General features: G+C 46.7%; 1 protein-coding gene across 1 annotated transcript in view; it reads left to right on the forward strand.

Moving 5' to 3' along the window:
* LYL1 (LYL1 basic helix-loop-helix family member) overlaps positions 1-22,596 on the forward strand; it is a 320,667-nt gene that overhangs the window by 294,913 nt on the left and 3,158 nt on the right. The window contains exon 4 of the mRNA XM_069231928.1: positions 20,790-20,849. Within this exon, the coding sequence (XP_069088029.1) occupies positions 20,790-20,849 (60 nt within the window). The remainder of the gene's footprint in view (positions 1-20,789; positions 20,850-22,596) is intronic.

The raw sequence follows: 22,596 nt of genomic DNA on the forward strand, positions 1-22,596 counted from the left end.
TGTTCTTTGCAGAGCTGAGTGTCGTCTGTGTAGGAAACTATGTTGATGTGGTGGGTTCGTGCGATGTTGGCGAGGGGGGCCATGTAAACGTTGAAGAGCGTGGGGCTGAGCGAAGATCCTTGGGGAACTCCACAGATGATTCTGGAAGCTTCTGACAGGAATGGTGGGAGGCAGACTCTCTGGGTTCTGCCTGAGAGAAATGACGAGATCCAGTGCCTTGTCGCAGATTCCAGCGTTGTGTAGGCGTGTGCGGAGAGTGTGATGACATACCATGTCGAAAGCTGAGGAGAGGTCCAGGAGGATGAGTGCTGCTGTTTCTCCTTCGTCGAGCATGGTCCTAATGTCGTCTGTGGCAGCAATGAGTGCAGTCTCAGTGCTGTGGTTTCTGCGGAATCCGGATTGGGAGGTGTTGAGTGCCTTACTGTCTTCCAGGAACCGGGATAGTTGGCTGTTTACAATTTTTTCGATGACCTTGGCTGGGAAGGGGAGGAGGGAGATCGGCCGGTAGTTCTTGGGGTCGTCTGGGTCTGCCTTTGGTTTCTTTAGCAGGGCGTTGATTTCTGCGTGCTTCTATCTTTCTGGGAAGGTGGCTGACTCGAAGGAGCTGTTGATGGTTTTGCAAAGGTGGGGTCGATGACGATGTTTACCTTATTGAAGATATGGTGTGGGCAGGGGTCCGATGGTGATCCGGAGTGGATGGAGGCCTTGGTGGTGGCGGTGTCCTCTATGTTGACGGGGGTCCAGGTGTGGATGAGGTGGGTGTTGCTTGGAGCGTTGGGCTCTTGGGTGTTTGTAGTCAGCTGGTGGGTCTGGGGTTTGAAGCTATTGTGGACTTCTTCTATCTTTCGACGGAAGTGGGTTGTCAGTGAGTTGCAGAACTCCTGTGATGGCAGGGGTACGTTGGAGCAGGTCCTGGGGGTTGAGAGCTCATTGACGATGCCGAAGAGCTCTTTACTGTTGTGAGCGTTGGCGTTGATGCGGTTTTTGAAGTGGGTCGTTTTGGTGGTGCGGATTAGTTGGTGATGTTTGCGTAAGGCATCCTTGAAAGCAATGTGGTTGGAGTTGGTAGGGTCAAGGTGCCAGGTTTTTTCCATTCTGCGACATAGCCGTTTGGATTCCTGTAGTTCTGGGGTGAACCAGCTGGCCTTGATTCTGTGGGAGGTGTTTTTTTTTTTTTGGAGCGGTGCAAGGGTGTTGGCGCAATCTTCTATCCAGTGATGCAGGTTGGAGGTGGCTATGTTGGGGTCCAGGGTCCCAGGGGGTGGGGCCCAGGCGAGAGTGGAGATCAGTTGATCAGTTGATATTTTGCTCCAGTTGCATCGGGGGGTTGTGTGCGGTGGTGGTGAGTGACTGGTTTTTGGTAGGAGAAGTGGATGCAGCGGTGGTCTGTCCAACTGAGTTTGGTGGTGTGGCTGAAAGAGATGTGGTTGCTGGCTGAGAAGATGGGTTTGAGTGTGTGGCCTGCGGAGTGGGTGGGTGTAGTGACGAGTCGCTTGAGGCCGAAGTTGGCGAGGTTGTCGATTAGGTTGGTGGTGTTGATATCGTTGTTATTTTCTAGGTGGAAGTTTAGGTCACCAAGGAGGATGTAGTCTGTTGAGGCGAGGGCTTGGGAGCTGATGGCATCGTCGATGTCATTACAGAACTGCGGTCTGGGTCTAGGGGGTCTGTAGACCAGTGTTCCTCTGAGTGTGTTGTTGGCGTTGATGTGGATTTTGAAGTGGAGGTGCTCAGCGGAGTTGATGGTGTCGTGGGAGTTGGTGGAGACTCTTATGGTGTTTTTGTGGACTAAGGCGATTCCTCCTCCTGGTCTGTTGATTCGGTCTGTTCTGGTGATCTTGTAGTTTTCTGGTATGGCTATGGCTACGTCTGGTTCTGAGGCCGAATTCATCCAGGTTTCGGTGAGGAATGCAACGTCGGGCGAGTATGTGGTCAGGAGGCCCCAGAGTTCAATTGCATGTTTGTGGACAGAGCGGGTGTTAAGTAGGATGCATCTTAGGCGGTTGTCTGTTTTGATTTGGAGTTTGGAGGTTAGGTTGCAGGTGAAATTGCAGGCTTTGCAGGAGAAGGGTCCTTTGGTGCACGTCGGTGTGGACTGGAAGCAGATGGAGGAGCGTCCTGGATTAAGGGCGTGGAGTTCGTTGGCAGTGTAAAGGTGTTTGGTGGCACGGGAGGTGTGTTGGCCAGGGGGTCTGGCGGTGGGCCGGCATAAGAGGGGAGGTGGGAAGGAGTGGCAGCTGGGAGGAGGGGAGGAACCTCCAATGGGAGTGCAGGGGGCGGGGGCAGCAGGAGTCAGGAGCGGGAAGAGCTCCGAGGAGGAGGGAGTGGGTGGGGCCTTCCGGGAGAGGAGAAGCCAAGAAGCTCAAACAAGCCCAGACAAGCTCAAACAAGCCCAAAACAAGCCCAAAACAATGGCAGCACTTACCGGAGCAGTGGTGAGGAGGAATCGACCTGCCTGCAAGGATGCAGGGTCAGAGGTCGCTCCACTACCTCTGTCCTTGGCAGGATGAAGCACTCTGGGCACAATGTCCCCTCCAGAACCAGTGGAGAGATACATCCACTACCTCTGTCCTTGGCAGGATGAAGCACTCTGGGCACAAAGCCCCCTCCAGAACCAGTGGAGTACCACATTCACTACCTCTGTCCTTGGCAGGATGAAGCACTCTGGGCACAATGCCCCTTCCAGAACCAGTGGAGAGATACATCCACTACCTCTGTCCTTGGCAGGATGAAGCACTCTGGGCACAAAGCCCCCTCCAGAACCAGTGGAGTATCACATCCACTACCTCTGTCCTTGGTTGGATGAAGCACTCTGGGCACAATGCCCCCTCCAGAACCAGTGGAGAAAGGCATCCACAACCTCTGTCCTTGGCAGGATGAAGCATTCTGGGCACAAAGCCCCCTCTAGAACCAGTGGAGTATCACATCCACTACCTCTGTCCTTGGCAGGATGAAGCACTCTGGGAACAATGCTCCCTCCAGAACCAGTGGAGAAAGGCATCCACTACCTCTGTCCTTGGCAGGATGAAGCACTCTGGGCACAAAGCCCCCTCCAGAACCAGTGGAGACTGTTATCCACTGGAGAGACTGTGGATTTGCACTCCCCAGGATACAGCAGTGGGCAAACCACCCACTGGAGAGACTTGAGAGACTGTGGTTTTTCACTCCCCAGGATGCAGCAGTGGGCAAACCACCCACTGGAGAGACTTCAGAGACTGTGGCTTTGCACTCCCCAGGATAAAGCAGTGGGCAACTCACCCACTGGAGAGACTTGAGAGACTGTGGCTTTGCACTCCCCAGGATACAGCAGTGGGCAAACCACCCACTGTAGAAACTTGAGAGACTGTGGCTTTGCACTCCCCAGGATACATCAATGGGCATGGAGCCCCCTCGTGGATCTGGCGTTGTGAACTCATCTGGCTGAGGTGCCCCCCCTTCCCTTCCCCCTGAGGTGCCTGTTTTATTTCTATCTGATGCCCCAGCAGTGTTCTCTCCGTCTTGTTCGGGTATCTTGTGTGGGCCTCGCCCATGCATTTTGGGCCCAGTGGTCCACGGACTATGATGGTGGAATCCCTTGGACTTGTATTCGTGGTGTATATATTTGTTTACAGTGTGAATATCTTTATAGATGTATATATTGTTGATTCATGTCTTTGAATATATTACAATCATTCGAGTCATTTCCTTTTGTCCTTGCATTCTTCCAGGGGGGTTGGGGGGTGTAACTGTAATGTATCATGATGTATTAGTGTGTGTGTTGTAGTGGGTGAGGGTGGGGTTGGGGGTGTTGCGTGTTGCGTGTGAGTGTCACTATTTTTCCCACCCCTCTCCCCTGTGTCGTAGGTGCAGTACTCACCGTGGTCTTCGCTGCCGGCGTTCGTGCTCCTGGTAGAGGAGCAGGAAGATAAAGGCTGGAAGAATCTGGAGCTCGGGTTCCATGGCGTTGTGGTTCCTCGTGGGGTGTGTAAAGGTGAGCGTTTTGCCTTCCAAGTCCTGTTTCCGCTGTGTTTTTGTTCGCAGTGAATCCACCCCAGAAAAGGTGGCGAATTGGACTGTTGTAATTCTGTGGGCGGTACATTGTCCTCCGCCTGTCTGTTGGCGGTTACCGCCGCAGTGTTTGTTTGTACCACCTTGACGGTCTGAGTGTTAAAGTGGCTGTCTTTGTTGGCGGTTTCTGCCACGGTCGTGATTCCAATTCTTTTTCCTATGGCCTGTTGGCGGTTTTACCGCCGCTTTAACACCAACCGCCAGGGTTGTAATGAGGGCCATAGTGTGGGGAAATTATGCCAACAGTGGCTAAAATCCTCCTTACTAAACGCGGTTAAGGAACACCTCAATCTCTTGTCTAACACCACTGACTTACAAGATTTCTTGTCAGGCCTCAGAACACCACGTAGGAAGCGTTTCTTATATGCAGTATACAATGAAATATGGAAACTTTTCCAACAAGATGCTGCTGCCCGGTTAAGGCAAATAGATCAGGAAAATCTAAAAAAGGCATTAGCTGTTGTGGATAATGGGCTTAACACTTTGTCCGACCGGATATATACACTTAACAACATTGTCTCTTCTGCGATAGACATTATACAATCTGATAAGTCTTCTTTATCCCATGGACAGAGTCAGACCAGGTCCATTATGCAGTTGGGTTGGACGCTTCAAACATTGAAGGCGGATCGCCTTCCATGGCAGCACGTCAGTGCAAGGGAGATATTTTCTTCTTTTAATCTAACGCGACAACAACAACTAATGGCTGAGAAAGAAGCGACTTATGTCATGCTTAACATCGAGAAATTAGAAAAGTTGTCTTTTACAGTGGCCGAAATACCATCGGGAGAGTGGTTAATACATGGTGTTATTAATCTGCCTATTTCAACACTACAATTCACCTCCTGTTTGAAACACATTCCGGTAGGCAGATATGAAAAGCTGGGAGATAGTTACATTCATGAGCTGTGGGAGCTTCCTTTCTCGTACAAATGTTTCAATGGCATGAAAGAGGTCTTTCTTAGTGGTGGTGAATGCAAGACTTCTGTCAGCCATTCGATGATTTGTAAACAGCTGTCCTTGCATGGGGTGTGTAACACCTCGGCTGCAAACTTGGGGCCATATTTATACTTTTTGACGCACAACTGCGCCAACGCAGTTGTGCATCAAAAATTTTACCGCTGGCCAACGCCATTTCAACGTGCCATGCGGGTGCGTTATTTATGGAATGACGTTAGCCGGCGCTGCGGACTGGTCTGCGTAAAAAAAAATGACTCACACAAGCTAGCGCCGGCGTATGGGAAAATGGGGGTTGTGTGTCAAAAAATGGTGCAAGTCAGGTCTGAGGCAAAAATCAGGCCTCAAACCGGACTTGCGCCATTTCTTTTTTACGCCCAACCTCCATTGACATGACTCCTGTCTTAGCAAAGACAGGAGTCATGCCCCTTGCCCAATGGCCATGCCCAGGGGACTTATGTCCCCTGGGCATAGTCATTGGGCATACTGGCATGTAGGGGGGCCCAAATCAGGGGAGGGCACCTCTGGGCTCCTTCCGAGCCCACCGGTCCCTTAACCTGCCCTGACCCAGGTGTTAAAAAACGGCGCACAACAGGCTGTGCGCCGTTTTTTAAGGCCCACCCCCTCCTGTGCATCAAAATGACGCTGGGGTGTAAATAAGGTGCACAGGCCTTAAAGTCATTTTTTTGGAAGGGAACGCCTACCTTGCATATCATTAACGCAAGGCAGGTTCCCCCTTCCAAAAAATGACGCAGATGGTGGGATTTTGACGTCTGCGGGGTCGGGCGTCAAAGTATAAATATGGGGCAGGGTTTGCACTGAATGTGCGTCAAAATGTTTGACGCATATTCGGCGCAAACAGAGTATAAATATGCCCTTGGCCTGTTATCTTAAGGGAGTTCCAGTCCCCTTGATTAGACCCACGTTCCAGGTGCTTTCAAACGGCAGCTATGTCCTTCTCAATAGTGAAGACTGTTGTGGCATGCGAGCCGGAATAGTTTATGCTGTTTCGGTCTCTAAAGTCGTTACATGCTGCGGGAACATACTGTTTCCCCCCACTGAATTCAAGGAGGTAGCTGATATCTGGCCTTACATTGCTACTTCAAACGTGAATTTTGACAAGTTAAGTAGACTCAAGGCTTTATTGTTTCAAAAGCATGTGGCCCTTACATCTGCACGCAAGACCTTCGTACTTCAAGTGGCAAGGTCATCAGCAGAAATACAGTCCCTGTTAAATACGAACTTTCCGAGACACTTTGGTGAACTCGTGGGACGAATATTTCATGCGTCCTGCACGACTGGAATAGCACATTTTTTCAAAGCTGTTGGTTCTGGTTTTGTTCACACCTTCTCCTCCATATTCGGTTTGATACCTTAAGCTATCCACTAAATTTTCGGTAGCATTTTTGGGGATTTCCGATAACTTTGGCTTTATTAGCCGGCATCCTGCTGTTGCTGTTGTTTATGCGCAATGGCTGTCCCGCCGTAACAAGGACATATGACGGCGCTCCCATCAGCGCAGCTGTGTCGTGAACGTCTGATGCAGCATTTTGGAGCAACACTCCTGGAGCATTTGGAGTGTGACTGGTCTTTGTCACTCAGACCGGTTTTGTATTGTGTGCAGCCCATGTTCCGGTGCCTTTGGTGCTCTTTTGAACATGCACTGGACGTTTGTCTTTCAGCAGCGTCGTCCAGCAATAGATGCTGGTCTGTTGATGTGCTTGCTGAGGGTTCATTACCAGACATGCGCACTGAGGCTGCGTTTGCTACGTGAAGCTAATTATGAGTTACCCTTCGTGGAGGAAGTTGCTATCAACTCATCAATGGGCACTCCACGGGATGCCGCCTTGGTTGATACTGGGGCTATGGAACACACTTGCACCGCAATCATTTTTGCCGCGGACTTTCCAGTTCTGTCATCTGCCGAAGTGGAAGATCTACTTTCCATGACTCACAATTAATTTGGAACTTTTCTAAATAGACATTTTAGTTGAATTCGGTTATAAGCCATGTGCTCATGTTTTCAATTGCCAAGTAGTGTGCTTGTGTGTCCTTTTAACTTGTCAAAATTGAGTATGGTTTTATATATATCTTAGCTTGAGACATTTTAGTTTTGGCTCGAACCACTTTCTACCGATAAGGGGAGGGGGTTGTGTAGCCATTTTAGTTATACCTCCATGCACGTTAGTTTAAAACATTAGGCCACTGTGCACCTTGACCTAGATATATTTTATTTAGCTTTGCCTTGTTATTTTTACAATAACCAGTTTTACGGTCTTGTTTTAATTTCTTCTATCTAACTGTTTTGCTTAGACCAGCACTGTGTTCTCAAACAACACATTCTTGATCATTCTGTGCTTCAGTCAAGGCTACAGTTTGGTACATTGCCAGTGAATGTGGTAGAAGTTTAGTCTCCAACATTCGTAGAAAATACACATCCTTACGTAGGGACATTTTCTTAGAACATCAGCTGTGTTATTATACAAACACTTCCTAGTCCCATTACACATCAAGAGGGAGATTCCAGCCAGGGAACCACAACTGTACGCAGAATGCTTCGCTGCAGATGCTAACGCAGACTACAGGCCTTTGCTCAGGTATGAGGGTCGATTTCCTCCCAGGGGATTGTTAATGAGAGAACCGGGTGCGACCTGAGTGACCACGACTTCCCTGAGAAGTATGATATGTAATGCGCTCGGCTGCCCAATCATCTCTACCTTTAGGGAGAGATCAGGCACTGCTAGTTAGCCGGAGCAAAACCCGGATTCAGAGCGACAGGTGTCACCCACCGTGGGTCAGACTCAGTCTCCCTCACTGTGGACGATCTTGCTGCTCAAAATCCAGTAGTCTCATTAGAATAATGAGAGCCTAAGCGACAATGGTAAAGTGAATTTACTTTCACTTTTACTTTTACTTTACAGTCTTTTAGTTTGTGGTTGTGAGAGGTTGTGTGAGGCGCTGGTGCTGCTTGAGGAGTTGTGGTTTTTGAGAGTTTTGTGCTGTGTCCTCTTGCTGTTAAGTCCAATTTGTTATATTTGTAAGTTTTGTGTAGTGTTTTTGTCCTGTTATTGTATTTGTATTGTCGGGTGTTTGTCTTGGGGTAGTGCAGTTTGTTCGGGTTTTTGGGGTTAGGTGGGGTAGAGTCTTATTATTTTTGGAATTATATTTTTTGCAGTGGAGAAAAACTGCAAAATTTTGGGGGAGGGGAGAGCCCAACTAATGAGTGGAGATGAATTAGGAGAGTACATCTGGTTGGTGTGCCACTACCTCCCCAACATGGTCACTATATGTGGCCGGGTCATCCAGGGCTACCCAACGGAAGAAACAAAGTTACGGTGGGGCAAAGTGTTCTACCAGCTACAAAGGATCTTTGCTATGGAGCGGATGGACCACCAGCTCAAACACCAGTGGGCAGACCTCTTTGCGTGAGGAGATCTCCTGGATCACCTGGGTATTCGGGTTGGTGTGTCGCGTGGGCTCTCATTATTCTAAATGAGACTACTGGATTTCTAGGTAGCAGGATCGATAACGGTGTGGGGGACTGAGTCTGACCTACGTGTAAAGAACTCTGTCACCCTAAATCCGGTTTTTGCTCCGGCTAACTAGCAGTGCCTCATTTCTCCCATGTGGAAGGAATGATTTGGCAGCCGAGCGCATGACATCTTTGGAACTTCTCAGGGAAGTCGTGGTTACTCAGATCCAAACCAACTCTCTTATTTCCAATATGATCTCATATACAAATGACAAAGACAGTATAAGTTTTATATAATGTTTTAATAAAACGACTGTATTTTAGATATTAAGGCGTGAGCCGCAATAACCAGAACGATACAACACAGTAGGATTGTAATAGTTACCAGGAGAGTAAAACATAAAAACAAAGCTATCATATTGTCAAACAGTTTCTACTCTCCCTCTGCTTGTTCTATCTAGAGCACAGCATGTTAAGCTTCTAGCTTGCCTATTAGAATCACTGTGGAGATATCAGCCCTCATACCTGAGCAAAGACCTGTGATCTTGGTTCAGCATCTGCAACGAGGCAGTCAGCGTCAAGTTGTGGTTCCCTGGTCGGAATCTCCCTCTTGCGTGTATTGGGACAAGGAAGTGATTTTATAACTAACATGTCACCGTGATCACAAAATGTCCCTACGCAGGAATGCCAAGTCTAAACTCTTACCACGTCTATCGGCAATGTACCAGACTGTATCCTTGACTGAAGCACAGAGTAAATATGTTATGGAGAACTCCAGTGCTGAAGTATGCAAAACAGTGTGATATGAATAAAAAACAACACCGTAGAACTGGCTATTTGAAAAATAACAGTACGAAGCCTAATAAAAAGCATGTAGAGCAGAGTGCACAGAGACTCTAAGCTGTCAGCAAATGAATAAAATATATTCAGGGCAAAATGCACAAAGGCCTAAAGCCTGAAGCTAAAGCGCAATGAATACGTAAAACTAACCACACTACACCCTCCCCTTGTCGGTAGCAAGTGGTTCCAATAATATAAAAGGATGCCCTAAATATAAACAATATCTAAAACAAGTATTTCGACAAGGTGAGAAGACAGCAAAGTCATAAATTTAGGTAACATGTGAGCATAAAACCAAATTCAATATAGTGTCAATTTCGTAAAAATCCAATAGTCAGACAGAAGCAATAGAACGCAGGAGTTCCTCCACTTCGATATATGTCAATATCGGAAGATCCACGCCACAAAGTACCATGGAGCAGGTGTGATCCAAAGCCCCAAAACCATTCAGGGCGGCACCCCGTACAGGGCCTATGAAAGAGACAATACCATCTTCCTCCAGGAAGGGAATCTCATAAACTGCCTCACGAAGCAAGCGCATCCGTAGTGCACAAGTCTGGGAATGAGCCCTAATCGGGAACATCAACAGATCAGTATCGACCATTGGAGGGCGCTGCAATGAGAGACAGAGAGCCAGTGCATGTTCAAACGAGCACCAAAGGCATCGAAACACGGGTTGCACACAATCCAAAACCGATCTGAATGACAGAGACCAGTCGCACTCCAAATGTCCCAGGAGTGTCGCTCCAAAATGCTGCATCATGCGTTCATGACACAGCTGCGCTGATGGGAGCAGCAGTACAGGATCTCGTCGTGACGGGACAGCCATTGCGAAAAAATAGCAACAACAGCAAGACTCCAGCCAATAAAGCCAAAGCAATCGGGAAACCCCAAAAAATGCTTCCGAAAATAGAATGTATAGCCGAAGGTATCAAACCGTATATGGAAGAGAAGGTATGAGCAAAACCAACACCAACGACTTTGAAAAAATGTGCAATACCAGCGGTGCTGGATGCATTAAATATACGTCCCACAAGTTCACCGAAGTGATTCGGAAAGTTAGTATTCAAAAGGGACTGTATCTCCGCCGATGACCTTGCCACTTGAAGTGCGTAGGTCTCGCTAGCAGATGTAAGGGCCACATGCTTTTGAAACAATAAAGCTTTCAGCCGACTCAACTTGTCGAAATCAACCTTGGAAGTAGCAATATGAGGCCAGATGTCTGCTACCTCCCTAAATTGAGTGGGGGGAAACAACACATTCCCGCAGCACGTAACGGCCTTGTTGACAACGACGATGTAAACTATTCCGGCACGCATGCCACAGCAGCGTTCGCTGTTAAGAACAATGTAACTGCCGTTAGAAAGCACCTGGAAAGTGTTTTTAATAACCGGGACTGGAACTCCCTTCAGATAACAAGCTAAGTTAGCAATCGAAGCGTTAGGACAAGGACAGCTGTTTACAAACCATTGAATGGCTGACAGAAGCTTCGCATTCGCTGCCGCTAAGAAAAACCTCCTTCAAACCATTAACACATCTGTACTGAAAGGGAAGGTCCCACACCTCGTGTATGTAACTGTCTCCCAATAGTTCATATCTACCCACCGGAATGTGCTTCAAACACGAAGTAAATTGCAAAGTAGAGATAGGCAAATTAATAACCCCATGGATCAACCATTCAGCTGACGGAATCTCAGCTACTGTGAAAGGCAGTTTCTCTAATTTCTCAATATTTAACATAACATATGTCGCTTCCTTTTTAGCCATCAGTTGTTGTTGTCGAGTTAAATTAAAAGAGATAAAGATCTCTCTGGCACAAACGTGCTGCCATGGAACGTGACCCGCCTTCAAGGTCTGAAGAGTCCAACCCAGCTGCATGATGGACCGCGTCTGACTCTGCCCATGATATAAAGAAGACATGACAACAGACAAAGTCTGCATCAGATTTTTTTTTATCAATCTGCCTCAACCGGGCTGCAGCTTCTTGTTGTGAAAGCTTCCAAATCTCATTATAAACCTCGTATAAGAACCTTTTCTTCCGTGGTACTCTGGGACCTGACAAAAAATCTTGTAAATCAGTATTATTAGACAGTAACATGAGATGTGACTTAACTGCATCCAGCGTGGATGACTTCAACCATTGCTGACAAAGCTTCCCCACACTGTATGTAGTTATTATATCAGCATGTTCTGGTGAAACATAACGAGGGTCTGCCCTACTAGTCCTGAACCCCCCTGAAGAGGTGACAAAACGTTGATGACACTTATTAGTGTCTACAGGCCATAATAACCACCCGCCTGGATGTAACGATAAAGTGTTAAGCGTACCATTCTGGACCCAATGTGTAAAGTCACTGAAAGTAGCATTCACATAGTGCTGCCAATTTTTTAATTTAGAAGGGACAGGTATACTAGGCAAAGTTAACTCCCTAATCGTCGCTAAGCCCAAACAGCTAGTCTGTTGTACTGTGTCATTGAGGAAAATCATCTGCACAGGGATAATACATCTCTAAATAACGTGTCCCTGCCTTGCATTTGCCAATTTTTCGTACCCCAAACACTTTTCAAGTCAACAGTTTTAAACCAGTATTCATATCCCTCGACCGACAGTTTAGATACAAACAAATTGGAATACAGTAATTTAGTATCGGTCAATAACATTTGCTTATTAGAATACGGTGTAACTTTAAAATAGTAGGACCTAGCATTACGTGGATCATGCCCAGCAAAATATGCAAATTTGTCATAATACGTTTTTGAACTCCCTTGCGGAGGAGTCGAGCAATGTTCCCATTGCACATAATTAAACATGGACTTAGGGCTACTAGCTTTATGAATAAAGTGGTGTCCATAATAGTTGTAACAAAACATGTCACCATGATTATCTCTAAACTGGTAAGCATCTTCATCGTCATAGACAGTATAATATTGCAAATCCGTTAGCATAGAATCTACTGTCTTCACATCCCAATCATCAGAAACAATGGCAGGTATAACAATATCATTCATTGATAATTTGAGGACATACGGTATTTGAATCAATTCAGTGGGACCATATATATCAAACATTACTTTATCCCACACAATTCCATCCGGAACTGGTATAGCAGAAATGTTCACTGTGGACAAGTCTCTTCGAACCATATGAGACGAAAAATGTGGTTTTAACACAGTCTCCACGTGCTCAATGTCAGATCGATCAGGAAGAAAATGACCATGTATTAGCAGAAAAAAAGTAACCACAAAACCTAACCATAATAAAATAGTCATCACGGCCAAAAACAGCCAAAAATAGTTCCAAGGAAAAACAAAATATGTTCGTTTAAGCCATCCCAGCAGCCGTCGTGGACCGTGGACAGAAGACATCGAAGACGAGGAACCGGACCCATCATTATCAGCGTCGTTGAAGCAGCCAGAAGCAGTTCTAGCAAAAGGTGCAACCGTGAACGAAGAAGCAGACGGAGGCTCTCGCCGTGGCACGCTATAAACCACATGTTCAGAAACGTCAGTAGAACGTACAGCAATTTGATCACAAGATTCCATATTAATCGCCGTTGGTGGAACAATCGCAAGATCATCATCCACCCTCCCCAAGCTCGGAGAGGAAACAGTGTCGGTGAAAATCACCTGCAGTGGGACATCTTCCCCAGTAGTGAGAGGGATTCCGGAACTACTGGGTGTCCCTCTTGGTCTGCTGTGCAGAATCGGCCACATGTTGTAACTTGACATTATCAATGGAAACAAAGCGATTTCCTTTGGCCCCTCGCAGTGGCGGTAAAACCACAGTTCTTGTGCCGCTCACCCCCAACACAGGGACAGGTTCTCGATAAGAAGGACCAAATTCTTTTTTAACAGCGACCTTTTCACGCACCAGATCCCCAATCCTGGGTATCCAACCAGTAGGTGTTACTGGCTCATCCTTAATTCCTGAGGAGGCAGCACTGGCAGAAGAGTTAACTTCACGGAATTGTTGTAAATCCTGCAAAACAGTGACACGATCATTTATGTCAAAGGGCGTATCTGCCGCCTCCACACCAGGACCATCTAGATCAGGAACATACATTTGTGTTCCAAACAGGCACTCATATGAAGTACGACCCCCCAGTGACCTTCTAGGCAAGTTATTAAGTGCTCTCTGTACTCCATATAGGTGGGCTAGCCAACCACGACCCGTACCTATAACTCTGGCCGTTAAGGACTGCTTTAAATCACGATTTAAACGCTCCACGACAGAATTTCCCTCGGGATGAAATGGAGACGAGAATTGGAGCTGGACCCCCAACGAAGCCATGGTGTCCCTGAATGCCTTAGAGGCAAAAGCAGGGCCCTGGTCCGAATGAAAAGCCGCAACTGCAAATATATCGACAAAGATGCGCAAATCTTTAATAACAGTTCGAGCGTCAGCCGAGCGTTGTGGCCATACCCATACAAATCTGGAGCACGAATCTACAGCAACCAATATATATTTGTATGCACTATCTGGTGTCAGCGGACCACAATGATCCAAGTACACACACTGTAATGGCTTATTTGAAATCAGAAGGGGCGTCTGCTGCGGGCGTCTAGCCGACGATGCTTTAATTTGTTGACAAACGTCACAACAAAGGACATATTGCTTCGTCTCTTTATAGAGACCAGGCCACCAGTAACGAGCCTGTAAAAGTGAAATTGTGGCAGCCACCCCAGCATGTGCAGAAGCCACCCCCTCATGTGCTGCAGAAATCAATCGAGGTCTCTCAATTTTATTGGGAATATCACGTACACCAATGCCTGGAATTGTAACAGTAGCATGTAGCGCACCATTCAAGCAGTAACTATATTTCGAAGGAAATCCTTTAGGAAAAGGCGTGCCATGAGCCGTAGCTTTTATGGCAGCGGAAATGTCTGTGTCTGGTTTGGAACTCGAACGAGTCACTGCGGCCACAGTGGCGACAGCCACTGCCGATTTTGCGGCTTCATCAGCCAAAGTATTACCAGCAACGTGTATTCCAACGCGCTGGTGTCCAAGTGTATGCACAACATGGACTTTAGGAAGCGTTTCCTTCAGATCCGCAACCTTACCCCACAACATTTTATGCTTAATGGTGTTGCCTTTAGAATCTCTGAACCCATTCATCTTCCAATAGTGTAAATATTCGTTGAAAGACTGCACACAGTAGTAGGAGTCACAGACCAGCAAGGTTAAAAATGCCGGATCCGCATGCTCCAACGCTAACAATAGAGCTTTGAGCTCAGCCAGCTGTGCCATGCAATCTCCCAAGGTTTTAGTATAAGTATGTCGGGGGCAGAACACCTCCCCCTCCATAGTGCCGCTTACCACCGCACATGCAGCAGAATACTGTTGTTTAGTCCCTACCGCTGGTTGCGCAGAGCCATCAGTATACATGACCACTTGATATTGGTCAATAGGCAATGTACCAGCAGGAACAGGGTATTCTATTTCGTATTGAAGAAATTCTTGAGTCTGCAGTTTAGGGTCAAATACATAATCTACATCAGTGGCTGTCAAAGACGTAGCCCATTGTATCCATCGCGGGTGTAAAGCTTTCGAATTAGGAACACTCGCTTTTGTAACAGCCTCTAAGGCCGGAACCGGGGAAACGACAACTATGCGTTGACCCTGGGCCAGCGGTCTTTCTTTAATAACAGCCATCTGTACTGCAGTGAGAATCTTCTCAGTTTGTGCAAAACGTTGCTCTGCAGCTGAATACAAGTGAGACTTGTATGCAATCGGGACAGTCTCCCCTTCATTAAAGGTGACATAAGTAAACCCAACAGCCCCAGGTATCACCCTGATCACTAAATGTGTCTTATTGTCCCGTGTATGTAAGTGTTTAACTGCTAAGAGATCACTCTGCAATTCACGCAGTATGTGTGTATGTTCAATCGTCCAAAGTTTACTCGAAAAATTCGGGCGAATCAACTCGTATAAGGGTTTTATACGCGTTGCATAATCAGGAATGTAAGTTCTGCCAAAATTCAGAAACCCCAACAATGACTGGAGCTTCCGAACCGTATTAGGAGGCTGCAATAAAGCACATTTCTCCAAAAAATGTGGCGCTAAACTCTTGCCCTCACTCGACAACTCATATCCCAGGAAAATGACGCTGAGGAAGGCAATCTTTGATTTCTTAAAATTAAACTTATAGCCAATATCAGCAAACCCCACAACAATGCGCGATACACGCCTTAGATGTTGCAGAATCTCATCATCTGTCAGATATATGTCACCTACATATGATAATGCTTCAGGGTCGAACTCATGCAGCATTTCAGTTACACGAGCCGAAAACAGTCCTGGGCTATTCTTATACCCCTGAGGCAAACGACAAAAAAATTTCTGAGAGCCAAACGCACTGAAACAGGTATAGTCCCGACTCTCGGGCGCTATATTCTGGCAGAAAAATCCATTCGAGATATCTAATGTCGTTTTGTATTTTTTACGCACTATATTATTCATAAGCGCTGCGCTATGTGAATTCTGTATTGCATATGTGCGTGTATGACTATTCAAATGTCGGTAATCCACCACTATCCTATATGAATGGTCCGGTTTAGCAACCGGAAACAAGGGATTATTCATCGGCGAGACACAGGGCTCAATTACACCATGATACTCCAATTGTGTAAGAATTTTTCTAACCGATGCCCTAGCTTCAAATTTGATAGGATATTGCGGTTGTGGCTGAGGTTCGCCCTTTATCGGAATTACATGATAAGGTGATTGTCTGTCCCACCCCACGTTATTTCTATACAAGGCGGGAGCCTGTGCTAGAGGCCATGATTTACTATAGGACTCCACGAGTTCTCTCGGAACAAGTGGTGAGAAGGAAGGTGTAATAACCTCCTCCCCAACTGGACAGTCGCGAACAAAGTCAGGTGGCCAATCTTGTTCGGCCAACAAAACATCATATGATTTTACCACATGGTCCCAAAAAATGGCGTTTATAACACGGTCAATGTCCCCTTCCAATCGCAGAGTCACTTCATATACTCTATCAGGATCAGAGACACGCATATCCGCCGTCTCGACTTGTATGAAGTCATCAGTTGCTTTCACCTCCAGATGCTCTAGAAGACTCCGGCGAACTATTGTGACCTCTGCCGCGCTGTCTAACAGTGCTAACGCCCATGTCTTGTTCGTCAAAAGAACTCTCTTCTTGAGCGGCATGTCTAACTGAGACAGCTGCCACTTTCTTCTTTTTGAATTGCTGTTTCTGTTGCAGCGGTTTCTCTTCTTGTTTAATAGAAACCTCCGCTGAGCGTTGTGAATCCTGTCTCGGTTTCACGTACTCCGTCCTCCGCTCTGACCGCCCACCTCTCTCACTTCTCTTTTCCGAGGAGTCCTGAATGGAACGAGATTGGCGTGTATCAGTATATTGATATCTATCAGGCGTCTTCAAAGTAGCCCTATTCCTGAGATTATATTTATTCAGTGGGGTCTCCGGTTGCGGAGACTGCCCACCATCCTTCTTAGGTGTTTGCTGTTTCTTTTCCCAGCGCTTTTTCGAACCCTCAGGTTGTTGCTGTTTAGCATTATCTTTATTATTTTTACCCTGTAACTGGGGTTTTTGTGGTCTAGCCCCTAGGCTATCACGAGCAATACTAGAATATGTTTCCGCTATTATTCTCGGAAGCTCCCACTCCTGATTAAGCAGCGGAACATCCCGAAGACGCATACGCACTGCTAGTGCTACTGCCTCTCCTTTGAGATTACTCAAAATAATAGAAGAAACTGAAGCAAAATTGCCCAGCAACTGCATGCCCAAATCCAAGGCAGGGGCAGCCCCATATTCATCCTGAATCTGTTTAAGTACGTCCGGTAAATTAGCTAATGTCGGTGTACCGTGTGCCGTAGTGTAGAGCGCGGCAAACACCGTGCCCCAGGTATTACAAAGGTCCACCGGAGGAACCATCCCGTACGGCAAACACATCGTCAAAATTCTATGTTTATCCTGAGGTCCCGTATGGGGAAATACTGCTTCCAGCGTATTAATTTTTTGCGCCAGCCAAAACGGAGTCTCCTCACGTTTAGCCGGTACTTTACCCATTACTGAGTGTACAGTGGCCGGATTAAGACCCGGAACCACAGCCTGTGGGTGCGCTGGAGCAGCACGCGCTGCATTCGTGTTTAATGTCTGCATCACAAACTGAACTAATCGTCTATATGTAGCCGTTAATTCTGTATATAAACGACGAACTTCAACCACTGCCATTTGAGCAACCGCAGGATGTGGTGTATATGTAGCCAATAAAGGCCAGGTAGGACCATCATTACTCAGTGGACCTAACCTAACTTGTGCTATTGAGTGTGGGAGGGCGCCATGATGCCAATTATGGTGTTCTTGATAAGATACAGGTATTTCTAAATAAGCGTAAGCCCTGCATTGCCCAGGGACATTCGCAACTGTGTATTCGTGAAAAGTATTTGTTCCCCCATCCACTGCTGGAAATGCGACCCAAGAATAAAAAAGTTCCGTTCTATAGGCTGCATGGGCGTCCACCACAAAAGTGACTGGACCCCCCTGGACTGTCAGTCCATGTGTCAATAGATGTCCCGTGAGCGGATGTCGCATATTAATTGCTATGTTCACTACATTAGGATTCGTCATTTTTATAAAAAACGGCTGCAGGTCAGAGAAGGCACACCAATATCGGGTTTTTTTTCCTTTCAAAGTTCAAGCTTGAACAACCAACCACAAAGCAATAGGAAGCACCTATGCCGTGGCGGCGGAAACCCTCAGCCCCACGGACGTCTCCGTATACGGAACCGAGGAGTCAAAATATATATGAGACCAAGAGAGTCAGTCGGACCTAATCATTAGAGCCAGACCAAACGTTGGCGGCGCCATGTCGCGTGGGCTCTCATTATTCTAAATGAGACTACTGGATTTCTAGGTAGCAGGATCGATAACGGTGTGGGGGACTGAGTCTGACCCACGTGTAAAGAACTCTGTCACCCTAAATCCAGTTTTTGCTCCGGCTAACTAGCAGTGCCTCATTTCTCCCATGTGGAAGGAATGATTTGGCAGCCGAGCGCATGACATCTTTGGAACTTCTCAGGGAAGTCGTGGTTACTCAGATCCAAACCAACTCTCTTATTTCCAATATGATCTCATATACAAATGACAAAGACAGTATACGTTTTATATAATGTTTTAATAAAACGACTGTATTTTAGATATTAAGGCGTGAGCCGCAATAACCAGAACGATACAACACAGTAGGATTGTAATAGTTACCAGGAGAGTAAAACATAAAAACAAAGCTATCATATTGTCAAACAGTTTCTACTCTCCCTCTGCTTGTTCTATCTAGAGCACAGCATGTTAAGCTTCTAGCTTGCCTATTAGAATCACTGTGGAGATATCAGCCCTCATACCTGAGCAAAGACCTGTGATCTTGGTTCAGCATCTGCAACGAGGCAGTCAGCGTCAAGTTGTGGTTCCCTGGTCGGAATCTCCCTCTTGCGTGTATTGGGACAAGGAAGTGATTTTATAACTAACATGTCACCGTGATCACAAAATGTCCCTACGCAGGAATGCCAAGTCTAAACTCTTACCACGTCTATCGGCAATGTACCAGACTGTATCCTTGACTGAAGCACAGAGTAAATATGTTATGGAGAACTCCAGTGCTGAAGTATGCAAAACAGTGTGATATGAATAAAAAACAACACCGTAGAACTGGCTATTTGAAAAATAACAGTACGAAGCCTAATAAAAAGCATGTAGAGCAGAGTGCACAGAGACTCTAAGCTGTCAGCAAATGAATAAAATATATTCAGGGCAAAATGCACAAAGGCCTAAAGCCTGAAGCTAAACAGGCTGGCGGTGCCCCGCAGGGCATTCTGACCGCGGCGGTTTGGCCGCGGTCAGAAAGGGAAAACCGGCGGTCTCCCGCCGGTTTTCCGCTGCCCTATTGAATCCTCCATGGCGGCGCAGCTTGCTGCGCCGCCATGGGGATTCTGACACCCCATACCGCCATCCTGTTCCTGCCGGTTCTCCCGCCAGGAACAGGATGGCGGTATGGGGTGTCGCGGGGCCCCCGTATGAGGGCCCCAAAAAGAATTTCAGTGTCTGCTTTGCAGACACTGAAATTCGCGACGGGTGCAACTGCACCCGTCGCACCTTCCCACTCCGCCGGCTCAATTCTGAGCCGGCATCCTCGTGGGAAGGGTGTTTTGCACTGGGCTGGCGGGCGGCCTTTTGGCGGTCGCCCGCCAGCCCAGTGCAAAACCCAAAATACCCTCAGTGGTCTTTCGACCGCGGAGCGGTATTTTGGAGGGGGAAGTCTGGCGGGCGGCCTCCGCCGCCCGCCAGACTTAGAATCACCCCCATAGTTTCCAACATCAGTGTCCTGACATCGGCCATGGTGTGCCATATGTTACATACGGCACACACATAATGGAGGTTTGAGGTGGTGCTCGGGAATTGAAAACAGTCAAGCATTTGAGTGATTGCTCCTTTTCCACATAGAATAACTACAAGATTCACATTTTCTGCCAATGGACAGTATCCTGTCCCCCAAAAAAGTGAAACATATGTAGCTGAAACCTGTTCATATGTCTGCCACCCAAATCTGTACGTTATTATGGGCTAACCTTGGGCCACATATGATAGAAACAGATGCAGCGCTGTGCCAAAATCAGCAGAGCTGCGCTGTGCTGGCTTTTAAACACAGGGCTGCGCTGTATTTCCAAGAGTACAGCACAGCCCTGCATCTGCGCCTGCACCGGCACATAATTCAGCTGCCTGCACCAGCGCAGGCATACTTGGACTATAGTGCAAGTGTGTCTGCGCTGAGGGGAGTGTCTATGTGCAGAAAGGTATTCCTTCCTGCAAATAAACAATCTACAATGGTGATTTGCCACTTCTATGTGTGCGGCACAATGCAGCGCACATAGTAGTGCCAAAGCATCATTTATAATAGATTACTAATGTGAAGGAAGGGACGTCTCCCTTCACATAGAAAAAGCAAGAAACAGGGAGGTACAAAAGCATTCATCATTGTTTTGCCATGCTAACGCCACCCCTTGGGTGGTGCTACTCTTTTGGTGCTGCTATTAATTTACGATATTTCGTAAATCCTGGGCAGCGTCAAAAGCTATGGCTGTTGCGATGGGATGCCCACTCCAACACCCATTGCACGCCCCTCGGATGCAGATAACTGCATCATACTGGCCCATATTTACATGGAGGCGTTACGCTACAAAAAGTGGCATTACAGCTCCTTGTACATGAGGTGCAGTGAAAAGCGTCACTGGAGCGTTACAGAAAGGGACGCTCTGGTGGCACCAGGGCCTTTTAAATCTAGCCATTTGTCTTACTGACAGACATGTAACAGTTGGCAGTTGTTCATTCCTACCACTAAGTTGACTAGCCCACTCAGCTAAACAAGTTGAATGTGTAACAGTTGTCCATGCTTTTATTTGTTCAACAATCACAAAGCTATGTCTCTCTGTCATGTCTTGCAGATGGACCTCCTCCCTACACTATTGGAGAGGTTTTCTGGTTTGAAGACCCTGATGCAGCCAGTAAGTGTCACCTTGTGTGTCACATGTGTAGATCCAGGGTTGTGTGTGAGAGGGTATGATGTGTGCAATGCCATTTTAAAAGGGCATGTGTGACAAATAAGATTCCATCATTTGAGCTTGGGTATTGTCATCATGTCTTATGTAATGTTGAGGATGTGGAATAAGCTTATTGGTGAACAGGTGCCAATGTGTGCTGCAATGGAATAGTGAGTCTTAGGAAGAGGTAATTATGCCCACAAACATAATGATGTCAGTTAAGATATGTGTCAGAGGTGCCGGCGTTTAGATTTGCATGGCTATTGCCAACATATTTGTCACAGCATATGCCGCTGCTCTGTGTGCCACATGTTGCATTAATTTACTCTGGACATAGTACAAATGATGTACGTGTTATGGTATCTAGGGGGCTTATCAATGAGATACTTGCACCTCCGATGCTTCACTACTCTTCTGAAATGAAGTGTGGCAGCGACCACGCAGTAAGCTTTTTGTGATGGGCAACAGTCAGTTGAAAACATATTGAGATTTCAGCTCTGCTCCAGATCAATCTGGGACATGTCTACGGATTGTTGCAAACAAGTTGTACGCAGATTAACCTACATGATCTACCTATCATGATAATTGTGAGTGAGCACAGTCACATCATATGTGTATGAGATGTGCATGGTGAGTGTATAACTGGTACTTAGGAGATGTAAAAAGGCATGTGCACAGGTAGTTTAATATTAATGAAACCTGACACTGCAACCAATGCAGCGCCACTTATCCTGTGCCCCTTAGCGCACCCCTACCGCCACCATGTGTGTGCCGCATTGGAACTTCCACGTACCATGCCACAGGATAGGGGACAATAGGGTAAAATTTGTAGACTATATTGATGTATTGTTCAGGCTTAGTACAAAATATATTGGTACTAACCCTGAACTGTACATAGGGGCCCTTTGTGAGCAATGGTGTGCCCACTTGTAACACTGAGCAGGTGTTAAAAGAAGAATAAATGAATGATGCTGTTGTAGGAGGCTGGTCTGGCTTGTAGTGGATACCAAGGGGTACTTACACCTTGCACCAGGTCCAGGTATCCCTTATTAGTGTAGAGGGGTGTCTAGCAGCTTAGGCTGATAGAAAAGGTAGCTTAGCAGAGCAGCTTAGGCTGAACTAGGAGACGAGTGAAGCTCCTACAGTACCACTAGTGTCATATGCACAATATCATAAGAAAACACAATACACTGATATACTAAAAATAAAGGTACTTTATTTTTATGACAATATGCCAAAGTATCTCAGTGAGTACCCTCAGTATGAGGATAGCAAATATACACAAGATATATGTACAAAATACCAAAATATGCAGTAATAGCAATAGAAAACAGTGCAAACAATGTATAGTCACAATAGAATGCAATGGGGGCACATAGGAATAGGGGCAACACAAACCATATACTCTAGAAGTGGAATGCGAACCACAAATGGACCCCAAACCTATGTGACCTTGTAGAGGGTCGCTGCGACTGTAAGAAAACAGTGAGGGTTAGAAAAATAGCCCACCCCAAGACCCTGAAAAGCGGGTGCAAAGTGCACCTAAGTTCCCCAAAGAGCACAGAAGTCGTGATAGGGGAATTCTGCAAGGAAGACCAACACCAGCAATGCAACAACAATGGATTTCCTGACGAGAGTACCTGTGGAACAAAGGGACCAAGTCCAAAAGTCACGATCAAGTCGGGAGTGGGCAGATGCCCAGGAAATGCCA

This window comes from Pleurodeles waltl, chromosome 4_2 (assembly GCF_031143425.1).
Source record: "Pleurodeles waltl isolate 20211129_DDA chromosome 4_2, aPleWal1.hap1.20221129, whole genome shotgun sequence".
Classification (NCBI taxonomy): domain Eukaryota; kingdom Metazoa; phylum Chordata; class Amphibia; order Caudata; family Salamandridae; genus Pleurodeles; species Pleurodeles waltl.